Source organism: Mytilus trossulus, chromosome 12 (genome assembly GCF_036588685.1).
Source record: "Mytilus trossulus isolate FHL-02 chromosome 12, PNRI_Mtr1.1.1.hap1, whole genome shotgun sequence".
In the NCBI taxonomy this organism is placed as follows: Eukaryota; Metazoa; Mollusca; class Bivalvia; order Mytilida; family Mytilidae; genus Mytilus; species Mytilus trossulus.
The window spans coordinates 18011735-18033602 of NC_086384.1; the positions used below are offsets into that span (position 1 = coordinate 18011735).

Below are 21868 nucleotides of genomic sequence, written 5' to 3' on the forward strand. Positions count from 1 at the left end.
GTGAAAGTCTGAATCTACTTTGAATTCTGCGTACTTTTCTTATATTAAATGCAATTCATTATCTGTCGAGATTCGATATGCGGTTTGCATTTTTTGTCGAACCTGTGATTTATGTCTCAAAAGCGAGTCAAAGCGTCGTCGGCGGCTTCAATATTAAGGTGCCAAATAGATAAAATGTTTTGAATGACTCTCCGTGAAATTTTATGAAAGTTGAACAAAAATTTATTATCAAAATAGTATCCATAGCAATATAATAATGCTTTGATTTCCCTGCATTTAACGGATAAAAGGTATTCTTTCTGCAATTAATAAATGGTTATAGTTTGGGCTTAAAGCTTGTTAAATTCTCAATTACATCATTAAACTACTTTGTCAAACCTTTATCGAATTTTATGAAAGTTTGGAAAAGTTTTTTCATGATTAATGTCTGAAGCAAAATTTTGAAAGTATTTGTTTTTGTTCATTTTTCTGATCTTTACTCATAGCGGAATTTCTTTCCGCAATTAATTGTTTTTTCATGATCAATTTATTAAACTTCATAGATTGTCATAAAAATATTGACACACTTAATATTCTAGTACAAGAAAAAAAAAATCTTTTTATATTTTAAAATTGATAAATTGATTCACTTTTTATGGGAAAAATTAATACAGGTGTTCCAGGGAATTAATATATTGCACCTGTAAGAAAGAAACTGTCATGTCCATTAAAAGGTGCTTTCGTCGATTGTATGGTCAGTCATGGCTCCCTTTAAAAATGTTTGAAAGTAATATTAATTTGGACGTTTTCTCTAAAACCAATGCCCACTAGCTTCCAGTTTAACACGATGAATGAGGGTTTGGGTGGGGTTAAATGATTTAAAATTAATGCCCTTAAAAAATGAAGATTAGAGAATAACGGGCAAACAAAATGTTTGAGAAATGCGTGGTCTAATTTTTGAAGATTAGAGAAAAGGGGTGAAAATTTAATGTTTACAGAATAGCAGAAAATTTAATGTTTACAGAATAGCAGACCCCCCCCCTCCAGACCCTCATGAATAAGTTAACCATATTTCAAAATTGAACATTAAAAATAAACCATTTAGATTCAAAAGTATGTTGCTATTCATGAATTTTTACTGACAGGAATGGTAGATCTCATTCTCGATAACTCGATAGCTTTCGGGGACTATGTCCCCTCGAACCCACTACCAGCAGGTGCTTTGACATTTAGCGGTTGGCATCCCCTCAGACATCTCGCCAAGATTCGGGCGTACACGTAAATATGACTCAGCTACGCCACTGCTGTTGGTGACCTTCTGCTGTTGTTTTTTTTTGTTTTGTTCGGGTTGTTGTCTCTTTGACACATTACCCATTTCCATTCTTCTCAATTTTATTATTCTCTTTGCATGAAAAATATGTCGTTGTTCCAGCAGATAAAGCCTCCAATACTATTTTCTTCATATGCAAAAACCAATATTTGCAATGTCTCACAACAGAGCATGGAATAAATAGAAAACATGGTACTTTTCTACCCCAAATTCATGTCTTTGGTTTTGATGTTATATCTGTTATTCTCATCGGATTTTGTCTAATGCTTAGTCCGTTTCTGTGTGTTACATTTTGATGTTGTGTCGTTGTTCTCTTATATTTAATGAGTTTCCCTCAGCTTTAGTTTGTTATCCGAATCTTGTTTTTTGTCCATAGATTTACGAGTTTTGAACAGCGGTAGTCTACTGTTGCCTTTATTTATGTTCTTGTCATATACAATGTATGTTATGATGGTATGATACTAACCCCTAACGGGAAGGATTGTGCCTGATATTCATATGATGAAATCATAATCGTTCAATCAGTTTAATTGTCTGGAGCTGGTATGTCGGTTATCTGCTCGTAGTCAGACTCTGTAGTTATTTATGTATTATTATCATTATGTTTATTTTCTTTGGTTACATCTTCTGACATCTGACTGGGACTTCTGTTGAAATAATTTTTAATGTGGGTATTGTTATGCGTTTACTTTTCTACATAAGAGATATAAGGGGAGGGTAGAGATGTCATAAACATGTTTAACCCCGCCGCATTTTTTCGCCTGTCCCAAGTCAGGGGCCTCTGGTCTTTGTAAGTCTTCTTTTATTTTAATTTTAGTTTCTTGTATACAATTTGGAAATTAGTATGGCGTTCATTATCACTGAACTTGTTTATATTTGTTTGGGGGCCAGCTGAAGGACGCCTCCGGGTGCGGGAATTTTTCGTTACATTGAAGACCTGTTGGTGACCTTCTGCTGTTGTTTTTTCTATGGTCGGGTTGATGTCTCGTTGGCACATTCCCCATTTCCATTCTCAATTTTACTGTTGCCTGTATTTGTCATAATTTGTGAATAAAGAACAATTCACTTGTGACAACAGAACACTTGTATCAGAAATTGTTAAATTTATATTCAAAAACATTATAAAGATATTCAGAATCAAATATAAAAGACAAATGCACAGGATGAAGTATAATTGTAACAGTGATACAAATAATAATATTATCACTCATATCTTTAACTCAAAAACACCATACAAACATTGTAAATTAGGAACAAATCTCAGAAACATCATACAAAATTTTAAAAAAAATCGTATTTAATTATTAAAAACAGGTATTAAGGGACAGGGTTGAGATCTCAATAAACATGTTTGAACCCGCCGCAGTTTTGCGCCGGTCTCAAAAGAAGCCTCTGGTATTTGTTAGTCTTGTTTGGTTTTTAATTTTAGTTTCTTGTGTATAGTTTGGAGTTTAGTATTGCCAGTATCACTGAACTAGTATATATTGATATTTGTTTAGGGGCCAGCTAAAGGACGCCTTAGGGTGCGGGGGTTTCTCGCGGCATTGAAGACCAATTTGTGGCCTCCAGCTGTTGTCTGCTCTATGGTCGGGTTGTTGTCTTCTTGACACATTCTCCATTTCCATTCTCAATTCCATAATTATATTTAAATGGATATACATGTAGTTTTTGTACGTAACGGTACCAATAGTGGTAAACGCAGCCAGTAAAAGAAAAAAAACATAGTTTGTTAATGTACAATTTTGTGACAATAGTTTTTTTACCGGTCACAATGGGTTTTTTTTATACTCTGCTATAATTTCAATCACCTCCAAACTGTCATGTCCTGTTCAATGACATCATGCCAAAAAAAAACGGTCTCAATCTGAATATCAATGAGTAAGAGCCTTTCCAAACCGGAAGTTAACCTTCTTCCAAGTTGAATTTGAATTGATAGGAAGTACCAACATAAAAATATACTTATTTGTTGTTACTATATATACTAGTATTTGGAATAGAGAAATGGTAATGTTCAAGGTGGCCCTAGAGCGCCTTTTTTACCTTGATGTTCTATGGTAACATTTAAACTCACAGTTGGTGACTTTGTACCATCTTTCAATATACAGGACATCAATAATGCCATTGTACCACTGATATGCTTTATCTCTCTAGTGTTGTGTTTTAGTAGATATAGGAGGATGTGGTGTGAGTGCCAATGAGACAACTCTCCATCCAAATAAAAATTTAAAAGTAAACCATTATAGGTATATATATATGTGTACATAACCACGCTATATTTTATTATTTCACTGTTATCTTATGTCCGTTACCGTTTTATAAATGAAGTTAATGCAAATAATGTAAATATTGTATTTTGTGCATTTACAACATAAGCACTTAGTTTAGTTTCATTTAAAAAAAATCGTATGAAAAATTTACCGTACAATTATAAAATACACTCCAATTAAAACACATATAAGAATATAAGACACAATCAAGAGCAAAACATCTAGTCCATGACTTACATCCTGCCATGTAACATTTACATCGGGGGAACACTTTATTCCCGGCTTTTCACAGGAAACTGTTTCAGTTGTGATTTTATTGTGTGTCTTGCTCCTAGTAAGGCGTAATCCAATGAACTTCCAGACAGCGTTTATTTTCCTCTTATTATCTCGATAGTACAAGGATGAAACATAAATCGCCAGTACAACTATGACACCGCTTATAACAATAGTTACTATCATTATAATCAATAAAATACACATTGGATTCGACGCTGCGGGAATAGCTGCAGAAACTAAAGTAAGAAAAATAGCATACGAAAGAAGTATGGTCATTGCTAGTCCAATCCGTTCACCAGATTCGACAGGGAGAAGAAACACAAGCGGGTTTAGCAAACCAAACAAAATAGTTGGACACACAACCATAACGCTATAGTACAAGGATGCACGTTTGATGGTTATCGAAAATTCTAATGTTGAATATCCATTCCAGGAAAATATTCGTATATCGTACGAAGACAAATTCCAATTAGAATTTGGTGTAAAGTATTGTAAACCTAAAGGATCAGAACTCAAATTAAGTGTTAATTCATATTCATCTATACCCCACGAAAGAAACTGAAATTTACAAGTCTGAGAATCGTATGGAAATTTTGATATATCAGTTGTACACTTTGCTGACATGACACCTCCAACTGGCCAGGTAACGTTTCCGTCGTAAAAGATATACGCATTAGTTTTGGTGTCTCCTTGAACAGGACCTAAAACGTCAACAGCGTTAATAAGAGTTATTGGTGGCGTCCATATTTTTTCACTCGGTAAAAGAGTATATATTTTATTTCCATAAGACGTTGGATCCCAGGATATTCCAGCATCGTTCCAGGAACACCCCATAGCACCTAAAATAACTATTGTTTCATCTACTTCGTCAAACTTTGTTATAGTCATCAGATACATTGTCACTGAAATCTGTAATGGCGTGTTTTGATCAACTTTTGGTAGGACATCCTTTTGGTGATTTGCAAAAACATCAGTATATAACTGTTTCACATTTGAAATATCTTGTCCGTTTGTTCTATCCAGCACCAAAATGACCATAACTATCACAAATATGGCTGACATGATTTTGTATATTTGTAAATGTATTATTCCTTTAAAATTTTAACAATTAATGACCGTCAACAATATCTGTCAGCGGGTGTTTAAAACGCCTATCTTGTCAAATCCGATTCAACTAAAGGAACGATTATTTCAAATGTAATTAAGTATGTTCACCAGTTAATATCTTTAAATGTTTGTATGGGTTATTTGATATATAATTGTCGATATTCGTTGCGCATTATACCTGTCTAAATAGTTATTATTTTTTTCATGTCAGGCGGAATCAATTTTTGTCAAGCATAAGTGCTATGATTATTTGTTATTAAATAACTGCAATTATTTGCAAGTTCATTAAAAAAAAACAATACACCATGATTTTTTTTGTGTGCAGGGAATATACATTTTTTAAACATTTATAAAGCCCTCCTCCTTGTTTTGAAACGCTACCATTTAAATGCTGTCATAATATTAAACGTCACGCATATGTATATTCAAATGTCATCATTTATTGATTGTAAAATCAAAATAGTTTAGACTCAGTTCGGATTCTTAAGTATGTATAACCGGAAGAAAAGTGACTTCAGGAACTTTACTATAATTTGCAAAGTGCTTTACATGAACTCTCGTTTTGAATTGAATATTTATATGAACTCTCGTTTTGAATTGAATATTTATATGAACTTTCGTTTTGAATTGAATATTTATATGAACTCTCGTTTCAAATTGAATACTAGTATTTCCCATTTTAGTTTAAGTTGAATATTCTTATTTTAAATGTTCCTGTTTTCTTAAATATAATGTTTCTTATTTCAATGTGCAAAGAGATTATAGAGTTACTATTTTACAACTTAATCCGATGGCTGTCAAGAGTGTGAGAGATAATACATGTATCCAACAATTGAACTACCAATTAACGCAATTATCGCTATTTTATAAAGTTAAGCCGGAGGACAATGAGCAGCTTATTATTACACAACTATATTTATATTTTATGAGAACCTTTTATGTTTTAATACCCTTATCTTCGAATTAATTCATGTTTTGTAAACTGTTGCTGGGGCAGTCTTTCCCTAGCTTTCGAACTGTAAACTTGTGTTAATAAATTTGTATATATTTTTATACGGTCTGGCGTTTAAAGCAGCCATAGTGTCAATCATAGACCTATAGACTTTAATGTAACCCGTGCCGAACTTCACGGACTCATGCCGCAAGTTCACGGGGTTATATGCTTCTTATAAAGAAAGTTTAAAAGACGGAGTTGTATACATATATCTTATAAAACAGGCACAGCTCAGAAACTTATGCAATTTTATTAGAGTTTAAACGATGAAGTGGATTCACTCTATTTTAACACTCCCTATTTTTTTGTCTAATCTTTTGTGTGTGTAATGTATAGTACAAGTCCAAAATATACAATTTTCAGAAAATTTATATCTTTACATCATTCAAACTTGGCCAAATCCATACCCTTATAGGCAAGTCAAGAGATGCTCCAAAGAGTATAAATATTACCTTTTTGCACCTGGCCTAATCGCTCTTTCCAAATCAAAATCAGTTAAAATAAAACATCTAAAAGTTTATTTCAGCTCTCTTCTTTCATTTTCACCCCATAAAAACTAAGAAATGAATAAGAAAGGGAAAGTAAAACTAAAGAAAAAAATACACTATGAGTACAGAAAACTAAGTTGGACAACGAAAGGCAGGATCATTAATTGTGGTCTTGGCTTCACTTACAAATTATGTTTTTCCCCGCTTCTTTATGCAATTGAATGTGTAAATCTTGTTTTGGTTTTGTTGTCCTTCATATTGTTATGATGATTTATTGCTCATTAGCTTCTTACTATCTTATAATACACAGTAACTCAAGAAAGCCATCCGACTTGGGTTTCCCCTCTTCCTTTCAAATATAAATCTAATTGCTAAACATTTTTGCAAAAAGACAAAACAGAAGAGAATACTGCAATAAGACAGTTTGATTTATTTTTAATTACTCTGTTTGACTTCTTCAATCTATGATGAAGAGGAGCCGCCACCTGGCGATGTGGTGCATATAAATATCTCGTAAATACTGGTAGATATTTAAACGTAAGTTTCGCAATCTCCGGCGCAGAGATCATATTCGTTCTGTTCAATACTGCATCAACTAGTACACTCATATGTAGTGCAGTATTGCAGAGCATGTATGGAATGGTTATGAACTCTGCGCCGGAGATTGTAAGTTTCGATGCGTCGTTTGAAGGATATAACTTTGTATGCAGATTAAAGAGAAACCAATATTTTATTTATCATAATTATGAGAGGTAGCATGTTTCATCATTTTTGCCTGTTTTTAGCCTGAATATGCATGAGACGTTTGCTACTAGACGTTATTGCAACAAACATCTATCAATCGATTTAACGGTCGACCAATTAGATACGTCTGTTGATGGATGGATGGATGGATGGTTGTTTAACGTCCAGTGGCAAGTCAGATGCATATTCAGGACGAGAACATGATAATGATAAATGAATATTAACCCCGCTTTGTACTAGACCGACACGCTAAGCCGGATTTTTAACGTGCTAGCTCACAAGGTAACAGTTCGCAGGAAGACATGTCACCTTACCCGGACACATTATTCTGACTCCGGGCCGACCAGTCTTTGCTCTAACTCCTTAATGCCGCGTGCTTGGCGGAGAAGCAGCAAATACCAATTTTCAAGTCTTTGGTGTGACCCGGCCGAGGATACGTCTGTTGAGAGTAAAGGCGGACAATTTAGACCGCAACATAAAAAAGCGACATAAACGATAGGAACAGCTTATAGCTTTATTACAGGCTTTTAAATCTACATCCGTAATATAACAGGACGTGGCTGCGTATTTATGCATCTCGTTCAACCAAACGAGAGTCGATGTGTGTGTGACAGTGGTAAAAGCAGCTTCGCTTATTATTTTGGACTTTAATTTAAAATTCTCAATTTTGATATTTTAGACTTTAATTCTCTGTGTTTTATAATTCATTTTATTTTATATTTTCGTTTCTATTTACATTCGTATTCAAGACTTAAAATCAACATGCTTTGATATGCAATTTAATTCTTAGTTTGGACATTGAGTGACATGTTTCAATCTGTTAGGTAATTAGTAACATTTTACCTTATTCATAATGTATGTTCTTAATTGTCATAATCAGATTATCATTTAATATCTATTCTTCAAGTTCTAAAAATAGTTTAATCTTTGTCAGTGAACAATATCACTCAAATTAATTGTTATTTGTTATGTCTATACTTGTTAATTCAATTCTGTATAAATACTTGCTAATAATTTTTATAAGCAAGATTCGGACTCAGGACTTTACCCTGAACACAGTCCATCCGTAATAAAAGTAAACTAGGACACACCCGCGAAATCGCGGGTATATACAGCTTGTGGACTGTTGTAGGATGATTTTTTCTTGTAAAAGATAGTATGTATGGGAAATTTCATAAAAGGTACGAACAGCCTTCTTCCTTGTTCAAAAGTCCCAATATTTGTTTCCTATCTGTTAAATTCAAATATTTTCGTGTGTCTGGCCTCAGACCACAATTATTCTACTCCTTTGCTATAATGCTGCTTTTGGTAAAAATCAAATGAAATTAACAATTTGCACCGTTTCAAACATGAAATAAATCGAACTGCTTATATATAGACCATTATTAGTCTAATAAAATATACTTCTAGGACAATCCGTCAGTGTCTTTCTTTTCTTTTGAGAGCCTTATTAAGATGTCAATGGTAGGATATGCATCATGCATAAATGACTAAGGCTAATTTGAGGGGTGGTCGGAGCTAGGGGTCCTGATCCCGAAATCCCGCGCTTAAAACTATGAAATCCAGAGATGCAGAATTAAAAGAAATGCATATCCCGAAATCGAAAAAATATATTCCCGGATCCAGTAAGGATCAATCCCCAAATCCCGAGCTTAAAAACACACAATCCCGACGCCCCGAACAATACTTGCCTACTTTTAATCTCTACCTTACTTTCGATAAACGCGAAAAATAATTATCTTCTCTAAGGAGGTATAATAGTTGTGTTTCTTGCGATCTAAACACAGTGATATGAAACGCGAAAAATAATTGTCCTCTCTAAGGAGGTATAATATTTGTGATTATTGCGATCTTAACACCATGATATGGAGAACGCTCTGAATGGCTTATTTTTTCTCCATTTTTGTTATCCATCATACGATTGGTTGTACTTGTGTAAAATATTTTACTTATTTTGATATATATTATATAACTGGTATGACCACTTAAATAGTAAACATTTCAAAGAAAACAGTAAACAGAATTACAGAATACAGAGAGTCTCTCTATATTAAAAAATCATAATCGTAGTTTACAAATAGATAAACGCGAAACATAATTATTCAACGGTCCTCTATAAGGAAGTATAATAGTTGTGGTTCATGCGATCTAAGTCCAATGCTATGGAGAACGCTCTGATTGGCTTAATAATTTTTCATATTTAGTTATCTATTATACGATTGGTTGTATTTGTGCATCTTTTAAACCGGAAATCTAATCTATGACTAAAAGTTAGTCCGATGACGGAATCATATCCGGACTCCTTTTTTGTCGTTTTTCTCCCAAAATAACTCAATCTGAATAATCATAAGAATGAATGACAAATGCGACTATGCATGTCACCTATAGGACACAGAGGAATGATGATTGATTTATTGTGGAAGGAAGAGAAGCGACACCAAAAATGAGGTCTTCTCGTTTAATAGTATAGAAGTATTCCATGCTGAATTATTGGTTTATTCATCGCTAGTACCAGAGTCTCAGTAGTTAGTTTTCACCATAGTTTCAGTATCCAGACTTTTCATTGCTATTCACAGTTATCGTTCGTTGTGTGATGAGGTGCATCACACAATTTCCGTAACAAGAGGCCATTCAGTCAACCTCACACGCCACCCTTATTTCCCCGGTGACATGTGTTTAGAGTTTACTTCTTTACGGAGAAGACCATGATTTTCCTCGTGTTTCTTTCTATCAATTCATCTTTTAATATGCAATGCAAATTAGAAACATAAATGGTTCAGAATGTAGTAGCATTGAAATGCTACAAACAGCTGAACATTTCAATACTTATTTTTCTGTCCTGGTGCCTGTTCTCAAGGAGAATGAGTTACTAGTATACAGTTGTGACATGTAGTTCTCTACATCAGAGGAATAAAATCATGTCGCAGTCTGTTAAATATGACAGTCATCAACTAGAGGAAGGAGTAGCAGGTTTTCTCTTGAAAAATTCCGTCGCAACCTTTGTGAAACTAACGGATAGTGTCTAAGGACTGAATCAAGTCTTCTTTGAATTATGATTCTATCTTATTTCGATACACGTAAACAAACAGAAAGTCACAGGACAAAAACTTTCAATCGATTTGTTAACAAGTATTTTTTTTTTACATATAAGAGGATTATGATTGGTTAGTTTTTTTTTTTTTTATGAAATACGATCATTCTTTTTTTCTTCAGCATTCTTTAACACAGATTTTCAAAATTTTAACCACACCAATCAGAACATATTTCGGTCCCAACGTTGTTTTTAAAATATGTTTTTTTTTAATCAAGAAAATCCAAAATCTGATTTCCAACAATTTTGAACAAAGTATGTCTTTCGTTTAGAATCAAAGAAAAAAGTATCTTAAATAAAATAGGGATTTTTTGTTAAACATTTAGTCGGGGACCAAACGATAATAATAACTTGCAAAGTTTTTCAGAAATAAATAGCAGTGTATACAGACTATGGTCGGTTTAGGAATTAAATTCACTCGGGGCTTTTGAAGAGTCCTTGTCAATGAAACCTTTCAGTATCTCTTCGGATAGGCCTGCTTATAGTCTGCACTTTCCACGCTTTATACAAAATGTACAAAATGTTCAAAAAGTAAAGCAAAATATGCTTACCTTTAGGAGAACATCGGTAACCCCCATATTGGTTGGTTTTTTTTAGCAGTCTTTATCCTTTATGTGTTGTGGTTATTGCAGGCAGGGTTTTTCTTCGGCTTTTTGTTATGGCACTTTTGGTATTTTCTGTATCTTGTATGTTTATCTCAGGCGTCAAAAATTCTAACAGTATTTACTATATGTATCACTTTTAAAACTTAGTAGCGTGCTTTAAGGGCATATCTATATTACATAGATTTGGTATTTTCTGGCAAACGGTCGATAACCCAAAACGAGAAACAATTTCCACTGTTTCGTTTACAAAAAAACAATTGTCAGTATTACTTTACGTATTTATGAATAAGGGTCTGGATGGGGTTCACAGAATATTGAATAATGAACAAAAATAAAAAATGAAGCGAGAAAATTAACAAAGAATACAAATTAATAGAAAAAAAATGGGGTGCAAATGTTATTTGAATTAATTACGTGACGGTGGAAAATAGAAGAGTTAGGTAAAACAGAAATTAGGGGGGATAGGACCTCGAGCTCTATCGGGACTTCGGGATCTGGTGTTTTTAAGCTCGTGATTTCGGGGTTGAACCTTTCGGGATCTGGGAATTCTATTTTTCGAATTTCGGGATCAGATCCCCTCCTACTCCCTCTCAGAAATGACAAGGTACATTTACGGAATGAAGAAATTTCAAAATTACATGACAATTAAATAGTTCAATAATTGTCAACATACATTGTATGTATGGAATAAGCATTATTTGTAAAGATAAACAAATATGTCCCAAAAATTTAAAGAATACTGAAATTGAGTACCCTCGACACTTGTGTATCTATTCTATTTGTTAATTTTAAAAATATGTTTGTATTTCCAACCCTTAAGTATTTCGGAATTAAAATATAAAAAATCACTCTGAATTGAAATCATGTATTTGCAATTTAATTTGAACAAACAACGCATGATATAGGTGCATTGTTGTAAAACGGTGGGCATCTTAATGACCCACAGACTGCTTTGACAGCATACAACAGTTTACCATTGTGGTCAGTAGCTCCGGCTTCTAGCGTGTCTGCTGCAATGTCAATACATATGTACTGTGAAGCTGATTTATGGGTGTCTGAACCTGCAGCAAGTCTTCCATAGTACTCTACTTTCCAACTGCCATAGCAAGTTGTTTTACTTGGTATTAACAATACAGATGACTGATGTGTCGCTCGACAAACAGCACAAGGAACATCGTTATCCTGGAAGTTTGTTCCGAAAAAATTACCATCTTCATATTCAGCCCCATACAGCGATGAAACGTAGCCATTGGTCGTTATCGGGCCATCCCCTGAAATGAAATCTGGGTCATGTGGTAGACAGACGTAATCTGATGGTCCTCCAGCGTAATCGACGGACGCTCCACCAACCGTGCCTGAAATGTATGTTAAAGGCGAATTATGTATACGCTAATACGGTCCAGAAAATTCTACAAAAACAGGAATTTCTTAAAATACCTCCATTTCCAATTTTTTTTATAAGTTGTCAAAACAAAGGGCATTTTATGTCATATGTCAACCTGTATGAGTGTGCAAAACGGTCTAAATTTGCTCCTATCTCGCCAATTTATATCTTTTTATTCCATGATAAGAAAAAAACATTAACTTTGAACATAAAAAGCGAACATCAATTAAATTTAGAATCAAGAAACAGAAGAAATATTGAACAACATTTTCAGTCGGTCAACTTTTCCCCGGGCTATTGCGAACATGTAGTACACATACTTGTGTCCCCATGCCGCTAATCTTATATTTTCTTGAGAGAACCAAATACAAATTGGAGTAAGACGTCCATTATCACTGAACTAATACACATTTTTGTTAAGGTTCGAGCTGAAATACGCCTCCGATTGCGGTATTTTCTTACAGTGTTGAAGACCCTTTGGTGACATTTCGGCAGTTTTCTGCTCTTTGGTCGGGTTGGTGTCTCTTTGACACAGGATTCCTCAATTTTACTATGTCACGTTTAATCAGAAAGAGACAGCTTATACCAATGACAAATTGTAACATTTTACAAAGACGAGACACAGCTATCATGCCCATACTAGAAAACAACCTTAAAGTGTTCTTGTACTTTAAAATATACTGCCAGTAATTGTTAGTCTTTAACTTGAAATTCTACCAGATATTCTCTTAAACTTTTGAATTGTGTACTGGGTACCTATGAGGACAGTGCATACAATTTTAAAAACATAACAACAGTTGTACAACAAAAGATGTATAAATAATAAATTTTAATATGAGCATACACATGTCATTTAATTTACCCGAGTAAAGTAATTCTGTTCCATTCATAGGGCAATCTTTTCTTCCCCATCGTGTGTAAACCGCTCCACTGCCTGTAAAATAAATTCCGCTGCCCAACATGATTTACATTAAATACGTCATTATTTGTTTTATTTATTTGACGAGAAATGAATAAACAGAGTATACCTTAGATATATGTCTTTTTGTTGTTGTTGGGATGTACAAGTACCTGTCCACATCCACTTTATAATCTTTATGTTCTTGTTCAATGTATTTCTATTATGTTGTACTGTTAAAACGTTAGCCCTTATTAGTAGAAGATTAACCACGACACATTATATATGGTCTGCCCCAAGTTAAAAGCTTGTAAGTCGATGTTTGTCATTTGTTTCTGTGTTTGTTTCACTTTCATTATTTTGTACATAAATAAGGCTGTAAGTTTTCTCTTTTGAATTGTATCACATTAAATTTTGTCATTTCGGGCCCTTTTTTAGCTGACTATGCGTTATAAGCTTTGATAATTGTTGAAGGCCGTACAGGGATATAGTGGTAAACTTCGGAGTCAGTTGGTCCCTTGTGGAGAGTTGCTTCCTTGGCAATCATACGACATATCTTTTAAACAAGTTGCAAGATTGAATAACACTTATTTAGGTTTTGGTATGTGGGACAAAATATTTTCTATCTGTCTTCATGATAATATGTGTATTTTAGTTTTCTCGTTTGAATTGTTTTACATTGTCTTATCGGGGCCTTTTATAGCTGACTATGCGGTATGGGCTTTCCTCATTGTTGAAGGCCTATAGTTGTAAATGTCTGTGTCATTTTGGTCTCTTGTGAACAGTTGTCGTATTGGCAATCATACCACATCTTCTTTTTTATATTCATGCATGGTATGAGAAAAGGCAGGCATAATTATCTACAATGGTAAAAATATAAAGAAACGAAAAAAGCATCAATGTTTTTGGACAATTGCATGCAATTTTTATCAGTCGGAGACCACCCCTCGTCCACCCTTCAATTTTCCTCCTTTCCCTCTCCCTTTAGTAGTCCGTCACTAAAGATATTTATTTTTTTTGTAATATAGATGATTCCAAAAGTATAGATTTTAATAAGACGATAAAAGTATAAAAATGAGGCTACTCAAAATGATATACAAAATGACTTTCAAATAGCTAAATTGCGTCTGTTGAAAACTTTCTTCATAGTGTTCAATGCTGATATGAGACAAACGTTATTGATTTATATTGAGTTAAAATATTTAATAATACCATATTTTTATTTCCTTTTTTCACAGTTACCAAATAGTCTATACATTAGGGTGATGTTTTGGATAACTGAATGGAGAAAAAATTGCAAAATTAATGAAGAATGCTAAATAAGATTTATTATGAGCCAAACAAAAAAGATTAGAAAAGATAGGGTGATGAAATAATAAATATTGAATAAATTGTCCAAAAAATAAGAATACGGAAAATGTGACCCTCCTACAATGTACCTGTGTTTGAGTGAAGCGTTGACTTGAGTTGTGAGATTTCTAAATTGGCATTTTGTAAATTTGTCTCCAATGTCGTTTTCTGCTGGGTCAGGGTAGATACATCACCAACTAGCTTCTGAACTGCTACTTCCAGCTGGTGCATCCGTGTTGTGAAGTCAGGCTGGGTAACCAGTAGGCGTTCCTTCCGCGGGTTTCGACAACTCCCGAAACAAACAAAAGTCAGAAAGAAAATGGCTGGTGTAATTTTGAACATCTTCTTCAAGGTAACATACTAAATGACTTTTAACATATATAATTCTTATCATATTTAAGAGGGTCTAGACGAGAACTTATACTTAGAGCTTGGAATATTATTTTTAGAAACGGAGCAAAGGAATTAATCTTAGTTATTGTTTGCTTTAATTTGTGTATATTTTGTAAAAATTCGTGATTTTTCTTGTTTTTCATCAAATTTTAAGTATATTTTAGATTGACAAAATAAGTGCAAACGCAAGATTTTTTTTTATATTTGTTGATTTTATATTAATAGTTATGATATAATACATCTCTAAGCTTACTTTGTTGTTTCATGTTCGCATGCGCACAATGTTTCCCGCAAAGGAAATATAGAAGGAAAACTGCATAAATTCTGCATTTTTCATCGTTTTCATGAAAACAGTACCTATTATGACGTAACTTTGACATCATCAGATACAAAATTTTGTTTATATTTCAGTACTCTATCCATTTTCAAACAATACGTGCAAATTTGAAAAAAAGATGCCAAAGATATTATTTTATTGGGCCAAAACCGGGCCTTAATGCCCTATCTTCTTTTATCTATGACTCAATGTAAATACAAAATTAAAAGATATGTATAGGTATACAGTGATGAATACTAATGGTCCAAAATTATATCGATACTTAGGTTGTCGGCATTGCAGAAGGTAAATTACATTTGGTTTCTTTTTCACATTCTGTTTATGGCTTCCTTATACTAAATCCGCTGAGTGTGTACTGATTTATATTTTAGTCTTGCCAGAAATGGTTTATTTTAAATATAGAATAAGAAAATTTAGTATGATTGCCACTGAGATCCAACATTGTTAAACTCGTCACTGTATGGGCCTGTCTCAAATCAGAAACCTGTTGTTAATAATGGTGTTGTTCGTAACTTTCTGCCTCATTTGTTGTTTGTTTATTGTTTTAGCATCAAACACACCGTTAAATTGTTGTCATGTATTGTTTATGTTGTACCGAGGATTTATATAACCTGTGGCATGTTTGGTGTCATTATACTGCTTACATCAACATGTGGTGTCAAGTGGAGTGTTGTTAATTAAAGTACATAACCGAATTTGTTTATATACCAATATTTAATTGATGTACACTTCTGTCTTTTTATAAACTAATGAAAAACGGCATCCCCTTTAATAAAATAAAAATAATAACTCCGCTGAAGACAAACATCGTATGATGAAATTTAATGAGAAAAAGGAAAACAATCTTAAAGAATTTGAGACAAGTTTTAACATGATTGCTCATTTAGCTATTTCTGCTGCAGCCTGCCGCCATAATTTTTCTCCAGTACGAGTTAGTGGAACTTTTTTTACAGCCAGTAGGACCTCCATTATGCATTCGTGCGTAATCTTCACAAGTCGTTCCACATGTTCTTCCCCCGTAGCGTCTCATATAAGCCCGTGTACATCCCTTTGCACAAGTGTAGTCGTTCGCACACTGTCTAAAACCTGTTATAGTTAAATGCAAATTCAATTTCATAAAAGATAATATGAAAAAAAAAAGATGTGGTATGATTTCCAATGAGACAACTGTCCACAAGAGAACAAAATTACACAGACATTAACAACTATAGAACACCGTACCGCCTTCAGGAATGAGCAAAGCCCATACCACATAGTCAGCTATAAAAGGCCCCGATAAGACAATGTAAAACAATTAAATAACGACCTTAGTACATTTGATAAAAAAATAAAGTTGTGCAGTAAACATATTTAGATAAAATATGGATTTCACTGCATATGACACTTGATTTATGGATATCTTTATGATGGTCTACATGAGGTTTACTGAATAGGGAATACTTGGCCTACGTTTATAAAATAAATAATGGGGGAAGAAAATGCATGGTAAATTGTTTATTTTAGTCTTTTCATAATAAGTCGAATATGAGAATTTGAGTCAAATCGGTCATCATGAATACCAATTTCTTGCAGTTCTAATAAAGTGCACGCAATTGTTTTCTAATTTGCGCATCTAAACTGTTTTGCTTGTGATAACTTTTCAATGGAAACTTCTTGATATGATCGAGTTGATACACGTCTAAACTATTTGGTAGTCATGCTGTCGACTGTCAAAATAATATTTGAATACTGTAGTACATTTAGTACAATTGTGATCTGAGATTTTGTCACTTTGTACAATTTTTCATCATTCTTTTCGCATTTAAGTGTAAACTAAAGTTATAAACTGAAATCAATTCACGAGAAATGAAAACATGATCTAACCCACAGATAACTGTATTGTATTTGAGCTTTGCGGACGGCCATCGGTAGTTTTACTGTCACACATTTTGTTTACCTGGCGACACTTACCACTGCCTGGTCGATAACAGTCTATCCAATACACGTTCTTTATCTGAAAAGGTCCACAGGAATCTGATGCGCCATCCAAACGGCATTTTATGTTCCTATTACAATTTGATTCTACCTAAAGTATATTAGTTCATAGTTGTAAAAAAAATGCGTAATGTTATGAGATGCTAAAATTATTTCGAATATTCCAAGTTTTACTAAAATATATGCATTAATCCATTCGTTTTCAACTAGCAAACGAAGAAAAACATTGTTGGACCGACTGAACTGTATGAATCGTTCTCATTGATGAAGGCCGGACGGTGGACTATAATTTAGTAATATTTGTCTCAAAGGCAAACATACCACACCTTCTCATTTTCTATAATACAATTAAATTGAGAATGGAAACGAGGAATGTGTCAAAGAGACAACAACTCGACCATATAAAAAACAACAGCAGAAGGTCACCAACAGAAATTCCTGCACCCGGAGGCGTCCTTCAGCTGGCCCTTAAACAAATACATACTAGTTCAGTGATAATGAACGCCATACTAATTTCCAAATTGTACACAAAAAAACTTAATTAAAATAATACAAGACTAACAAAAACCAGAGGCTCCTGCCTTGGGACAGGCGCAAAAATGTGGCGGGGTTAAACAAGTATAAGAGATCTCAACCCTCCCCCTATACCTCTAGCCAATGTAGAAAAGTAAATGCATAACAATACGCACATTTAAAATTCAATTCAAGAGAAGTCCGAGTCTGATGTCAGAAGATGTAACTAAAGAAAATAATCAAAATGACAATAATACATAAATAACAACAGACTATTAGCAGTTAACTGACATGCCAGCTCCAGACTTCAATAAAACTGATTGAAAGATTATGATTTCATCATCTGAATATCAGGCACAATCCTTCCGTTAGGGGTTTAGTATCATACCATCATAACATATATGAGAAGAACATAACCCGTGTCATGCCAACAACTGTTGATTGAATAAATGTGGTTAGTTCCGGTGCAAAGACCTTATAAGTGAATCAATATTAACGCCAAAATAAGCAATCTTTAATGACTTGACAGTATCGTAACTATAACCCTTCTTGATAAGTCCATTTAAAGGTTTTGTTAGTTTCTGAGGTGAATACTGACATTTTTGTGCTTTATAAAGAATATTTCCTTAAACAAATTGATGTGAAATACCTAAACGTATAAGGAGTCTGCATGTTGAGCTATATTTACGAATGATGTCCTTATACCGGTGATAAAATTTAGTAAATGTGTTGACTAGTTTGTGATATCGAAAACCCTGGTGTAATAATTTTTCAGTAATACATAAATTTCTCTTGTTAAAATATAAAACATTGTTACATATACGAGCGAATCGTACAAGTTGAGTTATATAAACACCGTAAGATGGTGACAAGGGAACGTCACCATCTAAAAATGGATAATTAACGATAGGAAATGAAAAATCATCTCTTTTATCATAAGTTTTAGTATTAAGCTTTCCGTTAGTGATATAGATATCAAGATCGAGGAAAGGGCAGTGGTCATTGTTAGTATTAGCTTTAATTAAAGTAAGTTCAACAGGATAAACTTCTTTAGTATACATACGGAAGTCGTCATTATTGAGAGCCAAATTATCATCCAAATATCTAAAAGTATTATTTGATTTGTTTATAAGATGTTGTTTCGATGGGTCTTTGCTGAATTTTGTCATAAACTTTGTTCATTTTTTGGGGGAAATTTTGCAATACATGTTGTTATATTTTAAAGAACCGTTATTTTAAGTAAAAGATTGAGCAAATAATTACGAAAAACTAAAAAAAAACAAACAATGTATGATCTTTCAATTCGATAAGGTGCTTTCAGAGCTTCAATATTTAAATATAAGTATACGTCACTAACAAACCCCTGTTTAGGAAACAGTTTTCTAGATAACACTTAGTTTATGTGATTCACTGATTGGAGATCATGTTTGCAGTATAAAATAATATATTGATAAGATCAGGAAAGATATGGTTTAAAAAAGAATTTATCCGATGGCATTTTTTTTTCATTCATAATTTATAATACTAAGGATGTAAGGGACAATTAAGGAATTAATAGTGCATCTACAATGTTTGTAAAAAAAATCCATGTAAAAGACTAATAGATGTCGCATGATCCTATGTTTTGATGGTTACGGAAAATGTGTCTACATTTGTATTGAAGGTATGATACATGATAGCTTCTGGTTTGATATAAATTTTTATTCAGATATAAGAGAAGAACTTTTTAATTATATTAATGTTTTGAATAACACTTTTAATGCTTTTAACTCTGATGAAAAATTTGATTTTATTATGAACTGTGATCATGCTCAGGTTTTATTAGCCAAGACATTACATCTTATGTTTAAACGTAGAAAGATTAATTTGTAAATTTTTAATCACTATTGATTGTATAAATGAACTTAAAAGAGTTTTTTGAAGAATTTTTAGTATCATGAAAAGTTTTATAATTCAAATATTTCTTTTACATTATAGTATATATTTTTTAGTTTGAAAATGATGAAAGTGTCTCATATGTCTTAAAGGCAGGGATCTAATATTGTTTTAAAGATTTTTTATATTGTATATGATGATGTATATTGGATCATGACACTATAATAAACTATTTGCTTACTTACTTACTTTACTTACTCTATTTGATTTTATGTTTGCCTTGAAGTCAATGAGTTAATTTTTACTGAATGTATCCTTTCCAAATTATGTTCAGATCAATCACCTCCTCGATGCTTGCATACTAATTGCATAAGTGTAGGCACTCACAGAAGCGAGTGAAATCCATCACTGGGCACGCACAAACGTTTGTATGCCGTACATTAACTAGTATGTATTAAAATTTAACATACAGCATATCATTATTTTAGGAATTTACTCTAAGGTTAATTAATTGATTGTCCATTCTTTTATGTCATGTGAGTCACCGAATACGTTTATACCAAATTGTCGGGATTGACCTGCTACACATATATACTTACCTGACAAATACAGGCTAGGCACTTGTCAGAAATTGCTGAAATATATGTGTTTGATAAATAAATATAAAAAAAGTAAAATGAAAAAAAATAACGAACTGTTAGAAGAATTCAAAACGAAAAGTCTGTCATCAAATGGCAATATCAAAAGCTCAAACGAACAAAACAAATAAGTAATAACTGTGAAATTTCTGACTTTTTACAGGCATTTTCTTATGAAGAAAATTGTTGATTGAACCTTGTTTTATAGCTAGCTTAACCTCTCACTAGTATACCACTCTCTAAGAATTAAAGGTTAATTAACTCAGAAAACGTTTATAAGTCAGATATACTAAACTAAATCATAATTGACGAAAAATTGAACATGCTATTTATTGTCAACTCAGTCCCTTGTTTTCCTACCAAAGTGAATCACAAAATGTTCTGTAACGATAATGTCTCACGTACTGCGATCTCACCGAATCCGGACTGACTCTAGGTAACACAACGGCAGCCCAATGTGAACCAGGATAGTTTTACCTTCAGCACCCGAAATTATCCCGGTAATTGTAGGAAATTGTGTTGCCTTTTGCTTTGTATTCCGTAAAAATAATTGTAGACTCCTGTTTCTCTTCTTTTGGTATATATTCTAGCTCTTCCGGATGTATCATTAGAGCTTTTGGAAAGGTTTCGACTGAAGTAATAACGTTAACAAGATCATACTACATAGTCCGAATTAATCGTATCTATCTTAATCGAAATACATCACATATACTGAAAAAAAACGTCTTATTACCTACCTGCTAAATTCATTTCAGCATGCATGGTCAACATGACGACAAACACTTTTATAAAAAATTGAAGAGCTGGCATCCTGTAAAAAATATCGTTGCGTAACATATCAGTTCCTTTTAAAATAATTGTCTTAAAATCATTCATATTTTATTATTTTTTTCCGCCCATACTGATAACAGTTCAGGTCAATAATTGTTTTATATACGAGTAATAAAAACGTCAAAACTTACACCTATATAAAGGTTAATTATGATTTGATTATTGAACTCCCTTAGTGAGCAAGTTCTCTTTCGCGTAGCCACAGTATATAGAATGAAAGCTTTTAATGACCCTATGACGTAGTTTTAATATTATCGTCATCTTTGATGTAGTGACACAATAATACAAAAAAAAAATCATCTCATACAAGTCTATCCATCCAAGTTAGGTACATTCACAGATGAATATCTTGATGAAACAACTGAAAACCAAACTTCTCCTTACAGTAATTTTTATCGTGATTGTACACATACAAACTCCGATCAATGAATTGTAATTATGTCAATCAGTGACTGAGAAAACATCTCATACATTGCAAAAATATAGATACAAAATAGAAACTAAACGATACATTAAATAGGGTTTTATTTTCCATAAACACAAAACAATTTTTGTTGGACATATTCGACCTGGCTATGAATTTTTTATTTTATTTTTGCGTTCACACAAATAAAAACCCTGTTGACAAAGAATACTTTTACAATCTTCAAGTATACCATTATCGTACATGATTCTATTGGTGAGTTATCATCAAAATCCTAGTACAAATATATATTTCTCAAAATTTGTAATGGAGAAAAACACAAAAAAAGTATGCAAATTAGACACCGTTAATCATTCAGAACGAATTTAAA

The 21868-nt window shown here is 33.0% G+C and overlaps 3 protein-coding genes across 3 annotated transcripts; all 3 read right to left on the reverse strand.

Annotated features, from left to right (window-relative positions):
• Positions 1 to 2503: 2503 nt before the first annotated feature.
• Positions 2504 to 5210, reverse strand: LOC134693021 (neuronal acetylcholine receptor subunit alpha-3-like). The gene has a single exon (XM_063553712.1). The coding sequence runs from the start codon at positions 4912 to 4914 to the stop codon at positions 3724 to 3726; it is 1191 nt and encodes a 396-aa protein (XP_063409782.1). The 5' UTR covers positions 4915 to 5210; the 3' UTR covers positions 2504 to 3723.
• Positions 5211 to 11757: 6547 nt separating this feature from the next.
• LOC134692280 (short-chain collagen C4-like) lies at positions 11758 to 14744 on the reverse strand. The gene is made up of 3 exons (XM_063552730.1): positions 14603 to 14744; positions 13128 to 13199; positions 11758 to 12236 (listed from the first exon to the last, which is right to left on the reverse strand). Exons 1-3 carry the CDS (start codon positions 14742 to 14744, stop codon positions 11758 to 11760), a joined length of 693 nt encoding a protein of 230 aa, XP_063408800.1.
• A 1382-nt stretch (positions 14745 to 16126) lies between these two features.
• LOC134692281 (lysozyme-like) lies at positions 16127 to 21005 on the reverse strand. Its single transcript, XM_063552732.1, has 4 exons — positions 20981 to 21005; positions 20205 to 20239; positions 17194 to 17308; positions 16127 to 16329 (listed from the first exon to the last, which is right to left on the reverse strand). The coding sequence occupies exons 1-4, from the start codon at positions 21003 to 21005 to the stop codon at positions 16127 to 16129; spliced, it is 378 nt and encodes a 125-aa protein (XP_063408802.1).
• Positions 21006 to 21868: the final 863 nt, after the last annotated feature.

What these genes read in the sequence shown, in the direction of transcription:
- LOC134693021 (XM_063553712.1), bottom strand. Translation starts at nt 4,914, where the DNA reads ATGTCAGCCATATTTGTGATAGTTATGGTCATTTTGGTGCTGGATAGA.
- LOC134692280 (XM_063552730.1), bottom strand. Translation starts at nt 14,744, where the DNA reads ATGCACCAGCTGGAAGTAGCAGTTCAGAAGCTAGTTGGTGATGTATCT. An exon ending in AACGCTTCACTCAAACACAG is followed by an intron (nt 13,200 to 14,602) that starts GTACATTGTAGG and finishes TTTATTTTACAG; the next exon opens with GCAGTGGAGCGGTTTACACA. An exon ending in AACAGAATTACTTTACTCGG is followed by an intron (nt 12,237 to 13,127) that starts GTAAATTAAATG and finishes CATACATTTCAG; the next exon opens with GCACGGTTGGTGGAGCGTCC.
- LOC134692281 (XM_063552732.1), bottom strand. Translation starts at nt 21,005, where the DNA reads ATGCATGCTGAAATGAATTTAGCAG. An exon ending in GCCTAGCCTGTATTTGTCAG is followed by an intron (nt 17,309 to 20,204) that starts GTAAGTATATAT and finishes AATATACTTTAG; the next exon opens with GTAGAATCAAATTGTAATAG. An exon ending in CTGTTATCGACCAGGCAGTG is followed by an intron (nt 16,330 to 17,193) that starts GTAAGTGTCGCC and finishes TAACTATAACAG; the next exon opens with GTTTTAGACAGTGTGCGAAC.